This window comes from Paramormyrops kingsleyae, chromosome 12 (assembly GCF_048594095.1).
Source record: "Paramormyrops kingsleyae isolate MSU_618 chromosome 12, PKINGS_0.4, whole genome shotgun sequence".
NCBI lineage: Eukaryota > Metazoa > Chordata > Actinopteri > Osteoglossiformes > Mormyridae > Paramormyrops > Paramormyrops kingsleyae.
In genome coordinates, this window is record NC_132808.1 from 29,016,180 (window position 1) to 29,040,437 (window position 24,258).

Below are 24,258 nucleotides of genomic sequence, written 5' to 3' on the forward strand. Positions count from 1 at the left end.
CGTCTGCCGCCTAAGCACCTCAAACATGTGATGGGGGGTTCAAGCTAGCCCTTATAACGTAATGTTTAACGCTAACCATAAAACATGCTTTTATTATTGGGTTTTATACAGTGGTAAACCAATAGTGCTCAAAGTGGTATCGGTCCTGTTGCAGAGAAAGCAGCTCTGTTCCCGTTTGTCCACAGATTGAAATGGATTCATGGTTTTAGTCACGTGATTTTATCCAAGTTAAACCCGAGTTGCACTGGGTGGCTCCTATTGAGTCACCATTGCCAACATCTCCTGGTTATGTGTGATTTCTATTTAATTTCTCCAATCTGGCAGTTTCTCTTCTTCTAGCTGTTTCCTTCACTTGTAATAATGAGTGAAACAATAGGACTTTACTAACAAACACAGCTAACCCATGTTTATGTATCGATTATCATTCGCAAAATACTATTCTAATCAGCTTATTAGTGAATCGAGCAGCATTTGGTATAAATGAAAAGAGATAGTTGTCATTTAATACTTTTTAATACTACCTCCCAGTGGTTCTGTACTGGTTTTGTTCCTGGTCCCACATTCCTCAGACTACTCAGTGGTCACTGGGTATTGCTTTATGTGTTTTGTAATCACGGGGGGGGACGGGGATGGGTGGGCAACAGACCCCACTACACACTTCCACAAGTATCTTAATACTTAATAAGTAACTTAATAATCAAGGCTCAGAATTCGTTTCCTGGTTTTTAACTGTTTCCGCGTCAACATTACACGAATTTTCCTTCTTTCTAATTGTCTGACTCCTCCAGGCACAACTCAGTTACCATTGTTGGAAGTTATATTTACAGTGAAGTCGTGTGTTTTTCTTTTGATTATTATCAGTAACACTCCCTGCTGCCTTGGTGACAACTGATTAAATTGGCAGGGGATGGTCCGAAAAGCACTGAGAGCCCAAGCTGCCCGGGCCGGGCCACCATGTCGTCACGCTGCACAAGTTCTGGGAAGTTCCGCATCGCCATGCGTATCTTCTGTGAAAAAATCTCACTATTGCAGGGTATCTTTAAGCGTGACGGTGTGACACCCGCGTAATCATTTACCTACACGGCGCACTAGGGCCGAAGTGCTAGTTAGGGAAATGCTGATTCACTCCCAGACTCACTCTGGCTCTGCAGCTGGGGAGTTGGTGAGCGTGATGCATGTGGTGAGCACGGGTGGGGTTTTCTGCGAGTTTGCTGTTACCGCTGCCTCAGCACAAACACGGAGCGCCAGTGACCTTTACCCGCGGCCAACAGGAACGCAGAACTCAGGGGCGAAAGGGGTTACTGGCTAACCGTGGCTTTCGCTGTCTTTTTGCTCAGGTAAAAATAAATGCATGAATACATAAACCTTAAATGTTATCGCTTTCAGGGATTTCGTGCAAGGCTGAACCGGACTGTTGGCCTAGCGTTCCCTTGTATATCAACCTTTTACGTCTGATATATTTTGAAAGTACTGGGAAATATTTAATTTGCAAAAATTATAATAACTAATTAATTTAATTAAATACAAAGTGTATATGCAAATCATGACTCTTTGCCAATTTTGTAATATCTTAACAGTTATGTGGATGACTTGGTGATTTTCTTACCAAAAAGGACATAAATAAAGACGTAACAGAGATGTTATCAAATCCAAAAGAACAACCAAAGAACATACAAGTTAATACTAATTTAGCTAAATCCTTAATTTCCTAAACAGAGTTTTTGGATTATGGAAAGACTGATTAATAATTTGCTACGCGGTTTAATTATTAACCAAGAATTTGTCTGAATTTGTTTGAATGTACACTTAGCTAGAAGTATAGGTGGCCACAACACTAAAGATTTAATGTTTTTAAGATATAAAACAGTTACATGAACTGAAATGCTTTATAGTTTCGTACACAGTAACTCATAATTTATTAGCCAAGTAAAGATAGGTAACCAAGTTAAACAGTAGATGATGTGCACCTTTATAAGTTTCATGGGTCGACTTGCAGAGTTTTATAAGTAACTTAAGCAGGTTAACGTTTGAGATGAGGCTGGAGTGAACGGCTGGTGGAGCAGCGCGGTGTCAGATGAAAAGCACTGGCGGAGAGGCCTGGGCTTCCGGTCAGCTGGTGTAGGCAGACGAGGGCTCGGCTGTGTCTGCACGGCCGCCGTGCAGCAGGTACTGCTCATCTGCGCAGGAGGGCAGAGCAGCTGCGGTCTCGCTCGCGCAGTGAGCCAGTTTGTGTTTCAGAGGGATGTTATAATCATATCCTTGATGAACAGTATACACTTTTAAAAACATGTAGGGTCCAATAAAACTATTTAATTTATTATTGTTATTATTATTATTACTAATTATTATTATTATTATTGTTGTTGCTATTATTACTATTATTATTATTAGTAGTAATGTATTGAATTTTCCTTAATTAATTTAATGGAGTAAATCTATTTATTCCCGTTTTCGAGTGTCAGCGCAAGGTCCAAATTCTCTTAGCGCCCCAATCCTGTCCTGACCTTGAATGCCTCAGCTGGCTTCTCCTGCATCCTCTCCTTGGGTTTGAGTGCTGTGGGGGGGGCAGTGTTTGCCCTCACTAAGTGTCTGCCACTTTGCCCTGCTGGCGTTGACGTGTCTTAGGGCCTCTCCGGTGCCCTTAAAGGGTTCGAGTGCTGTGGGGCAATTCTTTACCATTTTGTTAAGTGAACGTCACTTTGTCCCACTGACGCTCTGGTGTCAGCTGACTCCTCGTTGGCCCCCTGACAGGTATTCGCTGCTTCTGCTCCATAAAGACAGATTCTCCTTCCATTTCCAAACGTACACGTACTCCGCTCTCCTTACCTGCGTCATCTGGGTGGCTGTGGAAGCTCCCGAAGGCCAAGAGAATCGAAGTGAATAAGTAAAACGAGCAGTAAAACACAGTAAGACGTAAAAGAGGAAGAAATGTAATGCTCCGTGTTTTAGGCTCCACCCAGCCTCTCAGGTTGAGTCAGTATTAAAATGTCAGCCCCCCCCCCCCCCCCCACTGCTCTCCAAAATGAGGCTTTCTGAAAATCCATTCGGCACACTCGGACAAGTCGAGGGGCAGGTTACAGCCGCTGGGTTACGGGAGGTGTTTGGCTCTCCACCCCCTGTGTGTGTGTGTGTGTGTGTGTGTGTGTGTGTGTGAGCGCGCGCGTGTGTCATCCGGCAGAGCGAGCCGTGTGCTTTTCCGACGCAGGAGCTCTGAGCGGAGCGGGAGCCTCCCAGGTATAATGCACCTGCCCCCGCATATGCCGCCCCACGGCTGGATCTCTGGAGAAGGTACGTCTCTCACCAAGCCGAGGTGGTCTGGTCTGGATGCCTCCGTCTCTCGGCACGGACATAGCGTTAGTGCTCTCTTGTATTTTTTACGTAAACCTCTGTTATGCAGTTATCTGACTTTAAAATGGCGATAATTACCCCGAATTACACCTAGCTTTCGAAACTGTTATTGCTCGCTGTCTTTAAGCGTTTTAGAGGCAGAAGCTTAAAATATAATTAAATTAAATAAGCTTGCAGCGCTCGAACTGGGGTTCATGGCTGTGTCATTACTTATTTGATAAATGCAGGCAAATACAAAGATGAGACCTCCAGTGCCCTTTGACCTCTCTGTTGAATGCAGGTGATTGGCTGACCAGGAAATCCTCAGTCACATAGTTTGTTTGGTGTCTTTACATTTTGCCTAGATGGCTTTAGGGAGTTATTTTGACTTAGACATAACTGCTCCTTAGTATGGCAGTTTATTTGTATTAAAATCATGTAAAATATGATTGTGTGTCCATTTTAATTGCCATATTTGTGAAATAGTGTAGATGAAGAAGGTCTTTGTGGCGATGTGTCTGTTAGAGGTAGTATTAAGCAGAGAGGAAACGTAGGAATTTTTTTTGGGAAAAGGAGATTGCGGGTTTGTCACAGGTTTGTCACAGGTTGTTCAATGTCACGTTGGCATGAATCCGAGCCTTTGTCTCCCCCTGGTTTTGCAGATTGCTCCTTATCAGCTGCATGCCGTTTTCGGTACTATGCTGAGTGCAGCTCTGGGGACAGTGACGTGTCTCCTTCACCATGTCCCTTTGCTCCTGCCACCGCTGTCGTTTTCATTTGTAACTGGGGGCGCGGAATAAACGCCTGTTCAAGAATGTCCTTAAAACAAAACTTTTTAAAGAGATCTGATGTCGTTCTCATTTTTGTTAGGGTTTTATAATTCGTGCTTTTTGCCGCAGAGTGGTGTGAATGAAAGATGAATTTGCTAATTGTCTGTTTTTTTTAGCAAGTTCCTGGAAACATGCCAGGAGTATATACTGCTTACGTCATAAGGGGCGTAACCGAAAAGCCAAAGAAAATGGGGGATATGCACTTTTCTTTTTACCTACTTAAATCTTCAGTATAAAGTAAAGGTACTTGCTTTTCACCTTAGCTGGTAATGATGCATTCTAGAATCTTCTAAACCTCTGGTCCACATAAGTCCCTGCTGGTCCCTACTGCCGTGAATCTCCATTGCGCTGCACGGTCTCGTCACGGATCCTTCCGGCTCTTTCTGCTGCAAACCCGTGTGCCGTAAGCTGGTGAGGGAGGCTTTGATTTCGGCGGCCCTGCGTTAATCATCCACCCGGCAGCGCCGCGGCCACTAATCCGTACCAGGCACACATTAGCGTGAAGGTCAGCGTGTTCTCGGGAAGGCGGGCACAGCCGGCCGGCCTGGGGATGAGTAAACCATGCCTGCGTGTCCGCATGCCTCTTGAAACAGCCAATCAGGAATGACCGTGTGACGCATCTCAGCTGTTGCTCTGTGGAGTAGAACGCAGGCCCACGGGGTTCCCGGATGCAAACGTCTGTCCGCGGCGCTCCGCGACCTCCAGCCGCCTGTCCCAGAGCCATTCCGGAAGCCAAGTGAGGTCGAGAGCCCAGAATGTTCTCTGCCAGGACTCGACCTGCTGCTGTGGGTCATACTTCTTCGTCGTTAGAATTAGAATTTGGTGATCGGTGGTCATTGTTGACACACCACAGCACACAGTGCACAAACAATGAAATGTGTCCTCTGCATTTAACCCATATGTGACAATGTGACATAGCAGGGGGCAGCTAATTCAGCGCCCGGGGAGCAGTGCTTGGGGGCGGTACCTTGCTCAGGGTACCTCAGTGGTGCCTTGCTGGTCGGGGATTCGGACCAGCAAGCTTTCGATTACAAGTGCTCTTCCCTGACCATTAAGCCACCACTGCCCTCATAGTTAGTTCTCTGTCCCGGCTGTGTGTCCCGAACAAAGGATATTTTGCTGCTGCTTTTAATCTGCATTGACTTGACCTGAACGTTTAACTTGCTATGATGTGAAACATCAACAAATCATTTTCTGTTTTCTTTTAGGTTATTACTGTTGTCATTAACAAACTGGAAATCACTGCCGCTGCCATATCATGCCGTGTCTGAATCGGGGGGGTCGGATGCTGGTGGAGGCTGAATGAGAGAATAAGGACTCAGGGACAGCATACTGAGAGAAATTCTCAGTATTAAATGCACTTGGGGGAATATTTGTTTGCTTGTTTGGTCTCTGACCTGCCTTCATCATTATCACTCATGTCAGGCAATTTAGACACTTGTTGACCTGAACTGTAGACTTGAAGGGACAGAATCAAGCAAGCAGTAAGACTTTGGTATCTTATTACTGACGTTTCTAACTTCAGGTCTTTGAGGGAAAGTGTTCACCCGTGGGATTTAATGCAGTCCCCCCGATGTGATAAAAATGGGATATTTTAATGTCTTGGGTCGGCCTCTAACCCACAGCGACGTCGGAAAGGCCGGCTGTCGTCCTCTGGTCACTCCGAAGGCCTCGTCGCCTTTCGGGAGCAGGGATTACCGAGGAGGGATGGAGGGATATCGGATCACAGGCAGCTTCCCGTTGGCATGGCGCCGTCGCCTGGCAACGCGGCTGCTTTATCATACCCCCCCCCCCCACACACACACTTTGCCAAAGTCCAGCTGGCCTTTCAGCCTAATGACAGCCTCCTCCTATCCATATATTCATCTGACGGGGGCATTAATTCTGGGGGCATCTGCGTTACCATAATCTGTAGGAAGTCTTTTTTTCAAATATAAACCACCTGTGGTTTTATGTAACTCCCAGGTTTATAAATCAGACCTGGTGTTTCTCGCCTGTCTGCGCTGGGGGAGCAGTGGTCTGTACGCTGTGGTCAGTGGCTGTTTAGTCAGCTGACTGCTTGGTGGATCTGGTTTGCCACTGGTCACATGACCTCGGCAACTTTTTTTTTGTTTTTGTTGTTTGCGCCTGTGCGTGTTCTGGGGCAGTAAGACGGGTCAAGGCCGAAAGAAACGCAGCACAGAGCAGCAAAATAAGGCTATAAAAGCAGTAATAACTGATAAACTGGAGCCACGCGAGGAAATATGCTCACTCTGAGTTTTTTTTTATGGATGGTGCTTCACACTTGCTGGCAATTGCGTGGCATGTGAACAGAAAGACACGTAGGTGCATTTAGATTAATTATTAACCCAGCTGGAAGGTGGAGCCCTTCTGGGTGGGAACTGGGTGGGGGATTCAGTAACCTTTATTATACCAGAGATTAAGGGCTTTCCTGATGAGGCACCATGATTTGTGTGCATTGCTACGAAGAAGCTTAACTGCAAAAATGCCATCTTATCTCACTGTTATAGTGTCTTGTCAATTGATTGTAAAATCTGGCTTTTTCCTCTACGGTCTCTCATGTGGGTTGTGTGTTTTCCAAACTATCCATCCATCCATATTCAGTAACCACTTGTCCTAATCACTGTTGCGGGGGGTCTGGAGCCTGTCCCGGAGGCTACGGGTGCAAGGCAGGGAACATCCCAGAATGGGACACCAAGCCATTGCATTATGAATTAAAAAGATAACATTGGGTTATAGTTCACATAAAATGTGTTAAACATCTTCCAAAATATTTGTATGTCATGAAATTGATCTTAAACATAGTTTAAGTGTTATATATTATATATTATAAACATGTCCATACCTACCACTGAGGACACCAAGGTCCTCAGAATTTTTTTTGGCAACTCCAATAACCACAATCCATTACGGGGCACACCTAGGAAGGTCTAACACGTTTGGTATTTAAAAAATCCTGGCTACAGCTCTGATTGTAAAGTATAAATGGAATCTTATGCATGTCCGTGACACTCACAGTCATTATGGTGTATGTAGAACTTTATCGTCCATGTTCTAACTGTCATCTGCTTGAATAACTTCTCCAGGACCAAGAACAAATTAGATGGTTTTGGCATAATGACAGCAGAAGACACTGACACTACAACCACGATGAGTAACCCGACCCCGTCCAGCGCCCAGCCTGCCGGCCACGCCCACCACCAGCCAGTCCCTGTGCCTGAGAGCGTGGCTGGGGCTGTCAACGAGAGCTCCCTGTTAGCCTTAATGGAGCGCACCGGCTACAGCATGGTCCAGGAGAATGGTCAGCGCAAGTACGGACCACCGCCCGGGTGGGAGGGGCCCTTGCCCCCAAGGGGCTGCGAGATTTTTGTAGGCAAGATCCCACGGGACGTGTACGAGGACGAGCTGGTCCCCGTGTTCGAGATGGTGGGTCGGATCTACGAGATGCGCCTGATGATGGACTTCGACGGGAAGAATCGCGGCTACGCCTTCGTGACGTACACGCAGAAGCACGAGGCCAAGCGGGCCGTGCGGGAGCTCAACAACTACGAGATCCGGCCCGGACGCCTGCTGGGCGTCTGCAGCAGTGTGGACAACTGCCGCCTCTTCATCGGGGGCATCCCCAAGACCAAGAAGCGCGAGGAGATCTTGGAGGAGGTCTCCAAGGTGACGGACGGGGTTCTGGACGTCATCGTGTACGCCAGCGCCGCCGACAAGATGAAGAACCGCGGGTTCGCCTTTGTGGAGTACGAGAGTCACCGGGCGGCTGCCATGGCTCGCCGAAAACTCATGCCCGGCCGGATCCAGCTGTGGGGCCACCAGATCGCCGTCGACTGGGCCGAGCCGGAGATCGACGTGGACGAGGATGTCATGGAGACCGTCAAGATCCTGTACGTGCGCAACCTCATGATCGAGACGTCCGAGGACACGCTGCGCAAGATCTTCAGCCAGTTCAACCCGGGTTGCGTGGAGCGCGTCAAGAAGATCCGCGACTACGCCTTCGTGCACTTCACCAGCCGCGATGATGCCGTCCTCGCCATGGATCATCTCAACGGCTCTGAAATAGAAGGCTCCTGCATAGAGGTGACGCTAGCCAAGCCTGTGGACAAGGAGCAGTACACGCGCTACCAAAAGGCGGCCAAGGGGGCGGCACCCATTCCTGAGACCACCCAGACCAGCTATGTTTACCAGTGCGACCCTTACACGCTGACCTACTATGGATATCCCTACAATGCACTGATAGGACCCAACAGGGACTACTTTGTGAAAGGTTAGATTTCTCTTGTTAAGTACGGGTTCTGTTGCTGGACTGGTCTTCTCTCATTAACCGGCTTTGCTCATCTTCTGCTGACTGTTTAACTATGATTACGTACTGATGAAAGTTAGCTACTGCATGTCGTAAACTTCTATTCGATCAGAGCATTTACCGAAATTCCAATATCAGTTATTAATATCGCACTTGTCAAATGATTCGAATCAATCAGCTACAGGAGCAGAATATGTCATTTATGATCCATTCTCCTGGATTTCTAAGTTCCCATTGCACAAGATTCCTGTCTTGTCATTGCCCACATTGTTGGATGTTTTGGCTAAGTTATGATTAGGATTTAGCATCTTTAGTGCCTTTTTACAGTATTTTCTGATATGGAATATGGAAAAATGTTCTGAGGGCAGAATGAAAAATGGTTATCTCTCTGAAGCAATCCAAGGTCCAAGCAACTACGGGAAGCAGGGCCGAGACGTCTGATTGGTGGGTCCCACCTCCTCTAGTTCCTTGGACCCACCTCCTTTACAATCCGATTGGTTACCAATCATTTTTTATTCTCCCCCAGAACATTTTGTGTAAGTAAAACTACCATAAGCATGATTTTAGTGTTAATGATCATTAATTTCATAGTGAAATGTGCCGTGAAATCATGGCCTTGTCCTTGAGCCTTCCATCAGTCCAGTGGATTTACAGGGTCCAGCATTCCAGGGAAATTGGGACAGTAGAACTTTCTGGCAGGAATTAGCACATGAGAGTGGAATCAGCTGAACGAGCTTTACTGTGCCGCTCAGAAAGGACGTGTCATGTGACCAGGACCCCCCCCCACAATTATCTCATTATTATTTCAAGCAGGTACCATAAGAGGCCGGGGGCGCACGATCGCTGGGAGTAGGGCCCCAGGGTCACGGGGCTCCTACCTGGGGGGGTATTCAGCTGGGAGAGGCATCTACAGCCGATACCATGAGGGGAAAGCCAAGCAGCAGGAGAAGCCATACGAGCTGGTGCCCAGCCTGGAGCTGGCCGCGGTGAATCCCGTGGGCATCAAACCGTGCCCGAGTCAGTGTGAGCCATCATACTCCTCCTCGCTCTCTTCCTCATGCCTCCCTCTCTTCTCCGCTACTTCGCCCCCACTAACTGTAAGCACTAACCTTTGCTTTCCATCGACGGGGTCACGTAGCAGGCCGCTGCCACCGTGGGCACGACGTGCCCGGCTAGCATGCCAGAGGGGAGACCGTGGCGTCAGAGCGCACAGAGCGTTAGCTTGGCGTAACTCGCGCTTGGACGGCGGAGAATTAGGTCATGTTTGCCCCTTGACAGCCGAATTAGTCCGACTGAAAGTCGCGGCCGATGAAGCGCAGGGTCACCGTCATCAGCCCCTATTGTTCACTCCGCTTTCTTGTCTGCGGGCGACACGCTAATGCTAGTTCCTTGACCTTTAAAGAGCATTTCGTTTATCATGTGCGAGAGGTCCAGCTCAGCCCAATGGGAACAATGGCCTAAATACACACACTGCTGAATGTGTTAATCTTGGAGCAGTTTTCCCTTTTAATCTGAATCACACTGAACAAATCTGGGGGGCTGTTGAAGCCTTTTGTGTTCCTCCCTCTCTCTCTCTCTCTCTCTCTCTGGGGGTTGGGGGGGCGGGGAATCAGTGTGTATGGCTGGGGGTAACGGGAGCGGACTTCCGTACATTCGTACAATTAATCATCTCATATGACACAAACAACTGCCTTTGCTCACTCTTGCAGCCAAACTTTCTTCTAATCCTGTGGCCGTAACGGCGTCTAAATGTACTTTTTTTTTTTTCATTTTTGTGTTAAAAATGTTACAAAGTGATTTTTATTTCTAGGAAATAAAACACAAAATGTTTATGTGAAAATTTTCTTCGTGCATTCACGGCACCAAGGATTCACAGGAAGATGAGGATTAGACAATATAGGGTCCGGTGTATAATATATAACAGGTCACCACATGGGAAGGTTGTATGTATGGATATGTATTAATGTCACTATGTAACACACTTGGAAATCTAGACACATTAACTAACATCAGGAAGAGTTATGGTGGATGTTATATCCAGAATCATAGTGCTACTGCAGGTTTCCAGTGAGGGCAGTGCCCTCATCGGAAAAAAACAAAATTAATTTAATGTCGTTTCCAGATTTACACTTACGAATGCAAAATATGGAAGAGTAAGTTCCAGCTGCGCTGAAACATTACGATATTTGTACAAGATCATTTACCTGTCGGCTAAAACTTGGTGCAGTGAATGGAGTGAGGCATTAACAGGAGTGACTGCGAGAGTGTGCACGTGTGGGCACCTGTGTGAGGTCATGGCGCCCCCTAGTGAGTCCTGAGGTCTGCAGCTCACCTCTGCTGACCCACTGTCGGCACACATCTCCCCATAGTGGCCCTCCCCACGCTGGCTGGCCAGTACCCCATCTTCTCCACGGGACACCCCACCAAGCTGATGGAGGACGGGAAGATGCACGCGGTGGAGCACCTCATCAACCCCCTGAGCATCCAGCAGGACCCTGCGGTGGCCGCCCCCACCGCCACCGTCCTCCCCGCCGTCTCCACCCCTCCCCCGTTTCAGGTCAGCCCTGTCTTTCCACCTCAATCCACTTCCTGTCCTGACAGATGCATCTCGGGGAAAATTAAACGTTAAATGTTTCTGTTTCCTGCACTGCTCCTGCACGAAGGGCCGATCGTGAAGGAAGCGAGTCACCCCGTCCTCTGTGGCATCCCATGTAAACAAGGGCCTGTTTTTACAAGTGGCCTGCATGATGTTGTGTTTTCACGTGAGAGCTTGTCACGAGGAGCTGTGTGAAGGTGCTCTGATCTCCGGGATGGTCTGTTCTGATGTAGCACCGGAGCCACAGAGCATTGACAACATCCTACACATTATACTTTATTCACTCTGTATGTAAAGCATGCCCCGCAGTTTTTTCTGGGTGATACAGCTGTGTGTGGCACAGTGCTCAGACATACTGGCATAAAATATACATAAAAATATGTGTAAAGTGCAGTTTCATAGAACGTTCAGTAATGCTAATGAACTGACATGAATGAGCCATGAAAAAGTTAAGAGAAACCACAGTTCCTGTTGGAGCTCATGTCTTCGTACTCTCTTCTTCCTCCTCCACCTCTCCTTCTTGATCTCCATTCCCTCCACATGGTGCATTAGCAATGCGGTTAACATTGTACTTATCAGTGACATGAATGAGTCATGAACACATTTAAAAGTTAAGAGAAACTGCAGTTCCTGTTGGAGGCAGGGTTGCCAGCTTCCGGCGTGACACTCACGCTTCCAGACTCACGCTCACGCATGAAATCTTACGGCAAATTGATATTATTTCATTCTTAAACTTAAAATTAGCCACATCAAAAGCTTTGGGGTAGTTTGCAAACCTTACAGGGTATTTACAAGGTAATAAAACTGTTACATACATGCAAATGCGCGTGCATGTGTGTGCAGACTTGTCTGGAATTGATAATCTCACCCCGGCCAGCTGACGGACGTTGGCAGGCCAGAGGAGGTCATGTGACTTGCTCCTTCACCCCCCCCCCCTCTGTGTACGCCCACAGGGTCGCCCAATCACTCCGGTGTACGCCATGGCGCCCAACGTGCAGCGCCTCCCGGCAGTGGCCGGCCTGTACGGCGCCGGCTACGGGGCCAGCTACCTGCCCATCGCGGCCCCGGCCAGCACCGCTACGCTGGCAGCCCTGCAGAAGAACGCGGCCGTGGCCGCTGCCTACGGGGGCTACGCCGGCTACGTGCCGCAGGCTTTCCCGGCCACGGCGTTCCAGGTGCCGCTCCACGACGTCTACCAGACGTACTGAAGGAGCCGCCCTGCGCTCTCCGGACAGGGAATAAACCGAAGGAAAGAACGCGTATTTATGAAGAGCCAGTGCCGTTTTCACGAGTCCCAGCTAGCTAGCCGACGGAACCCAGGAGTGTCGTTTGACAGAATTTCAAGTGCATTAAACCTCCGTGGCTAAAGAATATAATAAATATATTAAAAAAAACAAAATAGAAAGAATATATTTTAAAAAAGGAACAGTATATTTTACAAAATGTTTGTGAGTTTAACAGCTACTCAGAGAATTTTATTAGATGCTGTACTACATTATTTTGTATTTTGTAGAACACTTATTGCTTCCGTCCGTATATTTTACCTCTGCAACTTAAAAGAGCGTTTGAATTTCATTTATTATTATTTCATTGTTTTTTCTGGTATTTTTGGTATTATTGATACTTTTTGTGTTTATTTGTGTCCTGCTGGCGAACCACTGTGCCACTTTTTTTTTGTTTTTTTTTGAAGGACTGGTGCATTTAGTTCAGCTTGGACTCTCCTCTCACGTGACCTTTCACCTCCAAAAGCAACATGAGATAGTAATCAGACGGCAATAAGAATAGCAAAAAAAATTTCAAACCAAATGCAGAACCTGCCACTGAAGCATTATCCGAATGTACTGGAGCACCAGCAACTGGCAGACCAGTGTCCACTGGCGCCGTAACTCTCTGCGACTGACAGGTTGTGATTGTGGCCTTCATGTCTCAAACCTGAAATGTGGTTTCCTGGCAGACGAGGCTATGGAGAAGATGCAATGAAAAAAACATGGTAGCAATCTGGACTATCCTCATCCATTCAAGTCAAGTTCGAGATTTGATCAGATGTAGCAACTTCGTTTTGGTTCTAGGTACTTATTTCTCACAGGAAACGGAATGATTAATATTCTTTTTCTTTTCTACACTACACCCCGTGAAGAAAAGCTTCCATCTTCTGAGGTTTCCCAGCAAAACAGGATTGAAGACATATTTGCATTTTATTGAGTAGTTTGGATGCCGTTTCACATTGCTGCTTTTCCTCATATGAAGAATGCATGACATTGTTCTGCTGAACAGTCCTGTCTCCTCAGAAGATGCACCTGTCAAGCATGAGTGCTTACAAAATGATCCCGACCTCTCTCCTCACTTCCAGGAGCCCAGCCAAACAGTTTAGTCACCGTCTGGAGACTGATCATGCCTTAATTTGCCGTAATCTTGCAAGTAGATTGGTCTCTCCATCGCCTCTGAAGTTGGGTTTGGGTAGACGGCCCTTGGCTTAGCAAGTGAGAGAGGGCTGTCTTGTGTGTGAGCTTGCAAAAGGCTTACAATATACATGTCTTAGATTCATCAAAGCGAAAATCTGACTCAGTCCCTGCAAAATTCAGAGCTGTAAGAAGCAGGTTGTCTTTTGTTAAGCTACTGCAGACTTTGTAGATACTAATGTTCCCTGAACCTCTAAAAACAATTATTTAAGACTTAAGTGCTTAATTTGAAATAGTCCTTTTTTTGTGGCGTGTTGTTCCAGTTCATTACAGTAGGCCTTCGGTTTTTTTGTATATGCTTTGATACTTGCTTTTAATGTAAAGGTCTTTTGCCCAACGCATACCTGTTTTATTTTAGTTTTTGTGACCTTTGTTTTTTCTTTCACTAGTAACCTCTGTCCTGGCCCCACGTTGATACGCCGTGCTGATCTTTTTTTATCGAGGGTGGGGAGTGACACCACAATGCAAAGCAGACAGTTAAGCGGGTGTTTGACGAGCTAGTGGTGCTTACTGTGTGAGCTTAGACCCCAGCAGCGGGCAGTCACTGTGTTCCGGCATGTTTTGTATGGCGTTGCCTTGACCGAGTAGGAACTTTGATACTTGCACAATGTTTGTTTCTTGTTTGGCCTGTTTAAAGGCTAATTTTATAACGTTTGGGAAATGTCAATGAACGGTTCCTTCACAACACTCTATTACAACAAAAGTTAGGACATATTTAATATATTCAGTGCACAAGTTTTATATGAGACTTAGAGAGAGAGCGAAAAAACAGTATAATATATTTAAAAGGTAAAATGTTTTCTTTTATGTCTTTTTTAACTGTAACCTTGACAACTTGTTTTTTTGCCAAAGCATCCAATACGAAGAGAACACTTAGCAAGAGCTGATATTTTCCAAGAACTGATATTTTGTGTTTTACAAGCTGAAGAAAAAAACAAACAAAAAATGGAAACACACTAAGTGAGTTGAGTGAAGGCATTGATTGTAATCATGAGAAGCAGGCCAGAGACTGACACCCTGAGGGTCTTTCCGCGTCCCTGGGGAGGTTCTGTTGGACCTTTCTGTGAGGCGCTTTGACCTGAATAGCAACAATGAAACACACAGCTGTGTAAACGGGTAAAGCTGTACATTGCTTTGGAGTAAAAAACGTTAAGTAGACAGAAAGAGCGTTTGGTACTGCTGTGAGCTGCCGATGTGGACGCCACGACTCTCCCATTTCACTGTCGCCTCAGAGGTGGCTTTTCAACTTCAAGCAGATGTTCTGAGCGATGTAAACGAACAAGACATGTATGGTTCATGAAATATTACTTAAGTGCAAACGTTTAGCGTGCCTTCTGCCAAAAAGTGCTCTAATTCCATAGGCCTCTAACCCTGTTTTTTGTTTTTATTTCGACGTTTTAGCATGCTTGTGCAGAATTGCTGTCTTTATAGTTTTACGTAGTTAATAAAGCATTTTTTTGGAAAGGAAAACGCCCCCGCCTACTGCCTTTGTATGCACCTGAGCCGACCGCAGCCTCGCGGTGGTTATGCCGCACCACCTGAGCGACCGTCGCTAACCGTCGTTACGGGGCGCGCGATGGAAACGCTCCCGGTGTGACCTCACAATGGCACAGCGAGCCGCCGTCTCCTGGCCGTGATCCAGTCATGCTGTTGTGGTATTTAAGGATGATACAGATGCAGACTGTGCGGCATTCAGCAACACAACGGAGCGGCGCTACAGAGAGAATTCAGTTCAGTTGTACACCCACACACACCCACACACAGAGTGCTGAAAAAAAAAAGTTAATTGACCAACGAAAATCATGTTTGAAGCTATTTTTCTGGGCAAGAAGTATATATTTGCTCAGAAAATGAACATTATGCAACATCAGAAAGTGTACTGATAAACGGAAATACTATAAAAAGGAACACAAATAGTTTCAGTTCTCCAAAAAAGTTGTGTGGTATCTTGTTGGATGGCTAGAAACACACCACTTGGGTTTCCCAAATCGATCCTCGGGGACATTGGATCTATACGTTAAAATTCACCACTAGCTCATTCCACCATCTAGCAATAGCATTATTATTAACACTGGTATGACAGTGATAAAGGTTACACGTTATTAAATGTTGGCGTCAGAAAGCCACAGTAAATGCATACGAGGGGAAACAATAAGCAATAGCTCCTGTGAAAATTGTAGGAGAATATTAAACTCTGGAGGGCCGAGGTAAACAGGCTGCAAATCGCACTGGGACACGCTAAGGTTACTGAAATGAGGAGCTGGAATGTATGCGTCATGTGACTGAGGGAGTGACCCAATCAGGTTCTGGTTAATGGGGTGACAGTGTCAGCGTCTTCATTATAAACCAGGACACAGCCTGTGTCATTGTCTTATTCAATGAATGCGGTTTGCGGAGCTGTGCTACGATAAAGCGACAGATTAGCAGTTCTGCCGCATGCCTTATGGCCTTTTATAAGCTCCACGAGCCGACGCAGAAAAATGCATTATTGATGCGCATTTGCAGCACACGCAGATAGTCTTACATCTCGAACCCCTCTGAAAGACAAAGCTGATCATTAACAATTTACCGGGCACTTTTGAATAGAAAATATTCTGAGCTTTGAACCTCGCAGGGCCGCCATTGCTGTCTACACTGGGCATCTTGTTTCCAGCAGGAAACGTGGACGGTGATCACCTCCATGATTGTTTTACCGGGTTTTACTCTACAGGGAAGCAGCAGCACCCAAGATCAGCTTGTCCACCCCGCTGCGATTGAGGACAGCGACAACATGACGTTCCTTTCAAATTATTTTAAATGCTGCCAAGCCATCAGATTTTATATTCATATGTGGGGTCTGGCTTGTGGCTCAGTGGGTTAGAACACTGTGCCTGTGATCAGAAGGTCGCCAATTCAAATCCCAGGCTCTGAAGTATGATGTCACCATTGACCCTTAACCCCAATTGTTCCAGGGACTGTCTGACCCTGGTTTATCAGTCGATCATCACAATGGACAAAGGCGTCTACTAAATATACACAATGTAAATATTCTGCAGAAGCACTGTCAGATGTGTCTAGAAGTAAGGTGTCTAAACATTCTATTTGTGAGTCATAGATAAATAAAATGAGGCTGATGATGATGTGTTATGGGGCTTTGCCTATGACCAGAATGCTCATGAGGAAGACCATGATGAAGAAGATCCACATGAAGAACCGGTCCATGACTTTGGCCACCTTTTTCCACTCAGCTCCCTTGGCACAGGTGGCTTTCTGCTCGCGGAAACAGTTGGCAATGTACTCAACGTTCCTCATGATCTTGGCGTGGCCGGCGCACGTACACGGATAGATGTCAATCTTCTCCGGGTTGCACAACTCCTCCTTCAGGCAGCCGTTGATGTTGGTGCTGGACTCGAAGTCCTCGTACCTCCTGCAGCCCCGAGGAACCGGGTGCCCTTTGCGCTCCGCATTGCCGTGCTGCTGCTGGGGCTTACCGTGGCCGTGTTGCTCCTCCTCCTTGGTCTGCGGAGAGGTACAGTTCTCGCCGACTTCGTACACGAAGAAGATCTTGGACATGTAGTCTATGATGATGACCTTGGCCCAATGAGGGACCGGCTTGGCCTCCGCTCCACAGAAGTGGATGTTCATAATGAATATAGTTAGCGCTGTGGAGGCTGTGATCATGGTCATTGTAGCTATGTAGTACTTCCCTATGAGAGAAAGAATACTTAATATGAATGCATCTCCTCTTATGTTCCTACAATGTTTTGTAATGTGGCTCTTGTTCCAGTGCTAACTTGTTACTGGTCATTCAGTGGAAGCTCATCGTTGTTGCACTTATGCGTGCTTGGTTCCTTGACAGCTGTATGCATGTGGTGTTCTACCTGTAAGTCTCTTTGGACAATATATATCAATAAAATCACCCGCCCAGGCTATTACCAGCCTCGGACCCTTTACTCCCTGGGTTAGGGTCCAAGCTTCCTGTTTTTGGGTGAATGGATGCAACGATTGACACCAATAAAAGCCCAAATTACAATGTATTTAAGGGTCAGTAAATGCAATATATTTAAAATGATCCGATTGGCTGGGACCTACCAATGAGGGGGACGCTCTCTGAGGGGGGCATGCTCTCAGCCACCATGAGCTGGAAGACGGTGAGCGCCAGCAGCACGGTGACCCCCAGGGACACCTTCTCCCCAGAGTCGGCGGGCAGGTAGAAGCCGAGCGGGGCCAAGAAGGAGATCATGAGGCAGGGGAGGAGCAGGTTGAAGATGTAGAAGGAGGAGCGTCTCTTGAGGAGCACGGTGTAGGTGATGTCGGGGTAGGGATCGGAGCAGCAGCCGTACATGATGACGTTCTTGACGGCCGGCATGCCCTGGCACTCCCACTCCACGTTCTCCACGAAGTCGGACAGGTCGCCGCTGTCCATGCCCATGGCGATGTCAACCTGGTTGCCGTTGTACGTCCAGGAGCCGAACGTGAGGTTGCAGTGCTGGCTGTCGAAGGGGAAGTAGGACACGTCCACCACGCAGGAGCTCTTGGTGATGGCCGGGGAGTCCCAGGTGATCTCGCCGTTGTAGCGAAGGACCACGTTGGTGTCCAGCGGCCCGGAGAAGTCATCGTCAGCCCTGTAACGGGAGAGCGGGCGGGCGAATTACCAGTGGGCGGACATGATCAGCCGTAAAAGGCCTTTTCTAGAACGTTCCTGTTGTCTAATAGTACAGAATCATCAAGTACATTAAAACGATAAAGTGCAAAAATTCTGGCCTGCAAACAAATCACAAGTCATGGTGGTTTCCGGTCAGGCTCTTAGTAGGTGTCACAGCTAAGAGTGAGTGTGACCATAGGAAGAGCCTGGTCACTACTAAGTAAACAAAACAGAATCATGGACTATTCGTAGCATTTCTTCTGTGACATGAGCGGCGACTCCTGCTGTACTTGTTGTAAAGGACGATGTCCGGCCTCCAGACGAGGCTGCTGGGGATGCGGATGACCTCCAGGCCGTCATAATCCTCCTTGTTCCACTTCAGGTAGGCGTCGTGCCAGGTCTGCCTGATCCACAGGTACGTAATCAGCACCTGGTTCCGCTCGTCCTGCACACAGAGTTAAAGCCGAATGCCTTATGGCTGGATGATCGCCATCGCTATGGAAATCCGGGTTGCATCACGCGTGAGATCACCTCTGAAAATGACTACAGAAGAAATTTCAAAGACACCAACTCAACTGCATTAAAGATGCAACTAAAATGTGTGTTAAAAATATATCGCCGTTGTTCCAGTTTGTGCATTATATTAAAAATACATGCGTCCCCATTGATATATAGAGCAGAATCACTCTGCTCCTTTAATTGGACATTTGAGGACCTGGTAAAGGTGACTCATTCGACACAAATTGCATTACTGGAGGGGATAAGGCTTTCAGACTGTCACCCCGAGCCTGAAATCAAGACACAGCTGTCAATATCAGGTAGAGACGAGACATATATGTGTATCAGTGACACCACCCAAAAGTTGTGTGTGTGTATATGTGTGTGTGGGTCAGATATACATTACATTGTGGGGACCAAACATCGCCACGATGTGATAAAAACCTATTATTTTGACGTTGTGGGAACCATTTATTGCAGCGAAATTCAATTTTATAAAAAATCTGTGACTGCAATCGAAAAACTAAAAATGCCAAAAGTCTTGTATTTTGTTTGGTTACTTATGGTGAAGGTTAGGTGGGTAGGGGTTAAGGTCGTCATTGTTGGGATTAGGGTTTTGCCCGTAGAAATGAATGGAGAGTCCCCACAAAGATATAACTAGCAGCCTGTGTGTGTGTGTGTGTGTGCTGGGGGTGGAGGGGGGGAGGCGAGAGCAAATGAACTTGAGGCATTCTGAAAAACAGCGGCCTGGTTTTGGTCTCCAAAGATCTCCGCTTACACAGCAGATAACGGCCAGACAGGGTGGCCATTGATCAGCACACATCAGTCTGCCACCAGAAAAACCCAAACAATCGCGCCGTAACCGATCGCGCTTCCTGGTGTCATGTGTTTCCAGAACGGCACCCTCGTCGTAATGCACACCCCCTCAGACCCTCTGTGGTTTCCGTCGATAACGACTGGCCCAGTGATGTCCTGCAATGTCGTCCGGGGTGGTGTGGGGGGGAGGGGCAAATCCAGTCAGCTGACGGGCACAGTGTCTTGGTTACGCTCCAGTTTGTTACACGCACCCCCACAACCATGTCACATGACCCAGCTGCAGTATTTACCACCATGTAGGCCATTCATTTGCATGGGGCCCCCTGTTGGCCACAAACAGTCACTACACTTGGAGCACAGAAGTGACAAAGCCACCCCTGAACTGGCTGATTTGGTAAGCGGGCTGCCCTAGCGAGCCGCTTCAGTACCGAGGCAGCCCCCCCATCCATGGGACCATCAGCCTGTTTTTTTTTTTCCCATGGTACCTTTGGGCACACTCCCCCCCCTCCAGTGGACTCACCATATCCTTGATCTGCGAGAGGGTGACCTGCAGAGTGACGTTCAGAGCCTCGTCCGTGTCCTCCACCGGCCGTAGGGCGCTGGAGTAATTCTCCATCAGGTCATTCAGGAGCTTCTGGGCGTAGCGGCCCTGAGCAGTGAGGACACCTGGGGTGGGGGGTCGGGGTCAAAGCAGCCGTCTGACAGAGGGGAGCCTGTGTCGGGTCGCTCTATATGCGTACGCTGCTGCTCAGAGACCTGGACAGACTCGCTGTCCAGATATGTGCAGAGTGTAGCCTGACTGAGAGAAAGCTTGGGGGGGTCACAGTGCGGGGGCAGCCAGCGTGCCGGGGGTCCTGCCCAGCTGAGGCCGGACCTCAAACCGACAACCTGAGCGTAGGCACAAAGGCTTGGCTCGCTCAGCCACACACCTAACATACAGGCGTATATTATGGATTACACACACACATATATATATATATCATATCAATAAATATATATATCAATAAAATCTATTTCGCAGATGCTTTATCCCAAACGTACAATTAAGCACAGGGTCAGACAGCAGCTGAGAATAAGGGCCTTGCTGACGGCCCATAGTGAAATCAGTTTGCTGACGCTGGGATTCAAACCTGCGACCATCCGTGCAGATGCACAGCGCCCTGACTCGCTGAGCCACACACCACACCCCATTGTTAAGTATTTGTTATTGTTTTTTTTCCCATGGTGCCTTCTCCTGGGGCTGCTTCCCTAAGCCCCAGGAGATGTGGATCGCTGTGGCACATCTCTGCGGCACATCTCTGACAGCATTACAATATGGTCCTAAGGAACAGCTCATTTCAAAAGAAATATTACAGGAAAGTGATTTTTTGTAAGAAGTGAAACATCTTCTGCATCCTGTGATGTAATCATTATAACTCATTTTCATTATTATTCAGTTTTTTCAGGGTTTTTGATCTATTACCTATTATTTTAAATGTTTAAAATATATTAAAAATGTCTGAAAGATTTAAAGTTTGAGCTAAAAACATGATTATTATATCATGTCTTGCTTGAAAAAAAAGAGGAGAAATTGAAAAACAGGAAGTATTGCATCACACCTTTATCACAGATACTTCAAGCGGAGACTTTTTTCACAGATGCTGAGGTAAATGTGGTCTTACCTTTCAGAAACAGCAGTATCACGCTTACGATAAGTAGGCTCCTCTCCATTTTCTGACCGCTCCGGACCGGACAAAGCATGGAAGAGTCGGGCCTTCTGCTGGCGGCTGCGGCTGGGTCCAGCCAAAGCCCGGCTCAGCTCGGACGGGGGATCTGCATGGCGATGTTCCTGCTCGCCTGTGCCGTCTGGCCATCTCGGGGCTGTAGTGTAGCGTCATACCCCCCCACCACGTCCATGGAATAAGACCGGGGCTATCGCATGGCGCCCAGGGTCTGTGGAAATTAGATGCCCAGAATAGCCGCTCGCTAGACAGCTATTCATTTGTCAGTCAGAATGCTAATAGACGGCCCCTCTGTGTGGCAGCGGCCCGGTACAGCCAGCATGGACAGAAGCAGCGGTGTCTTCCACCAAATTTCAACGTTACTATATATCAGTGTTTACCACCCTGGTCCTCAGGGAAACCCACCCTCTGGGAGGGAGCAAACATGTGGACTGTCTGAGGGTCCCTGAGGACTGGGTTGGGAAACCCTGATACATAGTAATTAGCAGTGTCTGTGGCACCCTAGGCCAGCTTCACTGCCGGCGCCCCCTGTCTGAGACAAAGGGAAATCGGCTGGCTAAGTCAGCGCCCCCTCAGAAGATGGTGCCCTAGGCAGCAGCCTATGTTGCCTGAGAGGTTTACCAGCTCTGGTAATTAAATAAAATATTTTCACTGCCTTCAAGAGATATTCAAACATAGTAATCAGTGTTACAAGGCTGGCATATTTCCAGACTCCTTGTTTTACATTTATGTCAACAGGAAATGAAACGATACAGTCTTTAATGGGTAGTCAAAAAGCACAGCATGATCTTTCTCGTGGCTTATGAATTCAGAGAAAACGAGAATCTGTGTCTGTCTGTTTTTTTTGTAGTTCTTAAGCTTTATTTCTCCTTTCTGGATGACTCTCCGAGCGGCAATTTTTAAGCTAGTTCTGGCTAAAGAATAATGGCTGGACTCCAGGTGAATCAGCAGGTGAGGGAGAATGGGATTTTCTGTAGCGATGGCACATAATTCTGAAATGTTACACAGAGGGCATGACTACCACATAATTTAACTTGTACAGTACTGTGCAAAAGTCTTAAGCAGTCAAAGAACATGTTTAAAGCTACTTATCTGGGTGGTGAGTCTATATTTTCTCAGAAGTAAAACACAATTCAGGAAGAGAACCTATGCAGATTAAAAGTAACAATAAAACAAGCAAGAATTTCTTCTGCTGTCCAAAAAGTCACTGATGGCACCTCAGCCATTCCATGTAATTATTAAACTACACAACTAACTCAAAGAGGTTCTGATTGGCCGAATAAGGTAGTATATACTAGTGGTTGAGAAAATACATGAGTGTATTAGATAGTTGCTGCAAACACTGGGCTGACTTTAGGAGAGGGTTTGAAATGGCCAGCTCACTGAAATGGCTATCCGACTGAAATGGCCAGCTCACTGAAATGGCTATCCGACTGAAATGGCCAGCTCACTGAAATGGCTATCTCACTGAAATGGCCAGCTCACTGAAATGGCTATCTCACTGAAATGGCCAGCTCACTGAAATGGCTATCTCACTGAAATGGCCAGCTCACTGAAATGGCTATCCCACTGAAATGGCTATCCCACTGAAACGGCTAGCTCATTGAAATGGCTAGCTCACTTTGGCAGACATAATATCATAGTGTTACACCAACATGATGGTCATTTGAACATCCCTTTCTTTGGCTGCCTCAGACTTTTGCACAGTACTGTATATTCTACCATGTGGTCAATGAATCATAAACAAGGCTCTTCTGAAAATATTGGGGGAACAGACTGCACAACGTGAGAGTGGCAGAGGCGTGGCCTGGCCCGCTGGCGGCGGGCTGCTTGGACGCGGCTAAGCGAGGGGCCACAGGAAGGGGCCCCACATCACTTCCTGTTCTCGCAGATGTGCGCGCTGACAAACCCCTGCCACAGAAATGTGCAGATCGGCGACAGAATGGAAACTGCATGCGCCGCGGATGAGATGAACGTTTTTGCCATAAAAAAGTGCTTTTTCCATGAAAGGTGTAACTTGACTTGGCATCTTATCGGGTGGTGAAGGGGCGGGTACTGGCAGTGGAGGCAGGGGGGAGGCAGGTGCATAATGACGCATCTGATTCAGCCCCAAAGCACCGAAACCATCACACCACGCTAACCAGCCCCAACGCTTCCTAAAGCACCTTTCATCCAAAGAGTAAAGTAACAACAAGGCACCTATATTACTCACATCCACAAAAAAAGGTCTGCACACTGAATTTACCAGAGCCTTTGGCTTGGTGACTGCCTTTCGCACAAAAACGAAGCCTTCTCTGTCACCTATTTGCGCAAGTTAAAATGTCATTTGTAATGAGGTGCCTTTACTCACAGTGACTTGTGAATAATTGTGCACATTACGTACAGTGTTATGTGGTTTTAAAGCGTGTGGTTTTATTCTGAACACATCACATGTTCTGTTTACTGAGCCAGTGCAGATTCATTCCCAGCTGCTTCAAATTTGCAGGGTTTATGGGTAACAGGATGATGTTCCTGGCCTGATCTCCCTCTTCCATAGGATCCTGAGCTGGGGGGGGGCGGGCGGGGGGACAGCGACCCTAAGAAGGCAGGGGCGCCCTCTCCCTGCAGCTCAGGTGGTTACCTATCTAATGTACGCGTCTAGAAGCCGTCTCCATGGCAACACCCGAAGCAGGGGCTTGCTGGCCAAGGATCAGCCACAGCTGCTTCCTGTGTGGGGGGGGGGGGGGGGCACCGCTCACTGTGGGCCCCTGTTTACAGGAGTTCATTCACGACCGCTGAAGCGTGAACTCAATTAGTAACACAGGAGGTCACATGGCTCTGCCAAACTCCAACATAATACCTCAGGTAACGGTTGATGGTCCTGCAACTCAACTCCAGAGGGGCTTGTATGCACCAAACACTTAGGTATCATTCCCAAGGTGTCCCGATAATTGCTCGTAGGAAATTGACTGAAATGCACGACTCTTTGATGAGAATATGACCCTTTGCTGCAGAGCAATACAGATGACGCCAAAGTGAAGTCCTGGCTGCAGAGCTAGCTCCTTCGGCGAGAGCGTACTCGCAGGAAGCTGCTGTGAAAAG

General features: G+C 47.4%; 2 protein-coding genes across 19 annotated transcripts in view; one reads left to right on the forward strand and one right to left on the reverse strand.

Annotated features, from left to right (window-relative positions):
* Positions 1-14,988, forward strand: part of LOC111833262 (RNA-binding protein 47-like) — a 34,003-nt gene extending 19,015 nt beyond the window's left edge. For 12 of the 18 annotated variants that reach the window (XM_072697890.1, XM_072697889.1, XM_072697891.1 and 9 more), the window contains 4 exons: positions 7,244-8,427; positions 9,274-9,486; positions 10,833-11,020; positions 12,013-14,988. In XM_072697890.1, coding sequence (XP_072553991.1) covers positions 7,244-8,427; positions 9,274-9,486; positions 10,833-11,020; positions 12,013-12,267 — 1,840 coding nt within the window. In that variant the 3' untranslated portion in view covers positions 12,268-14,988. Of the gene's footprint in view, positions 1-639; positions 1,338-3,035; positions 3,289-7,243; positions 8,428-9,273; positions 9,487-10,832; positions 11,021-12,012 lie in introns of those variants that run through there. The other 6 variants (XM_072697905.1, XM_072697902.1, XM_072697893.1 and 3 more) reach the window with 6 other exon arrangements.
* A 410-nt stretch (positions 14,989-15,398) lies between these two features.
* On the reverse strand, positions 15,399-20,107 carry LOC111833527 (neuronal acetylcholine receptor subunit alpha-9-II-like). Its single transcript, XM_023791877.2, has 4 exons — positions 19,977-20,107; positions 18,433-18,587; positions 17,590-18,122; positions 15,399-17,204 (listed from the first exon to the last, which is right to left on the reverse strand). The coding sequence occupies exons 1-4, from the start codon at positions 20,070-20,072 to the stop codon at positions 16,642-16,644; spliced, it is 1,347 nt and encodes a 448-aa protein (XP_023647645.2). The 5' UTR covers positions 20,073-20,107; the 3' UTR covers positions 15,399-16,641.
* Positions 20,108-24,258: the final 4,151 nt, after the last annotated feature.

What these genes read in the sequence shown, in the direction of transcription:
- LOC111833527 (XM_023791877.2), bottom strand. Translation starts at nt 20,072, where the DNA reads ATGGAGAATTACTCCAGCGCCCTACGGCCGGTGGAGGACACGGACGAG. An exon ending in GACATCGTCCTTTACAACAA is followed by an intron (nt 18,123 to 18,432) that starts GTACAGCAGGAG and finishes CTCCCGTTACAG; the next exon opens with GGCTGACGATGACTTCTCCG. An exon ending in AGAGAGCGTCCCCCTCATTG is followed by an intron (nt 17,205 to 17,589) that starts GTAGGTCCCAGC and finishes TTTCTCTCATAG; the next exon opens with GGAAGTACTACATAGCTACA.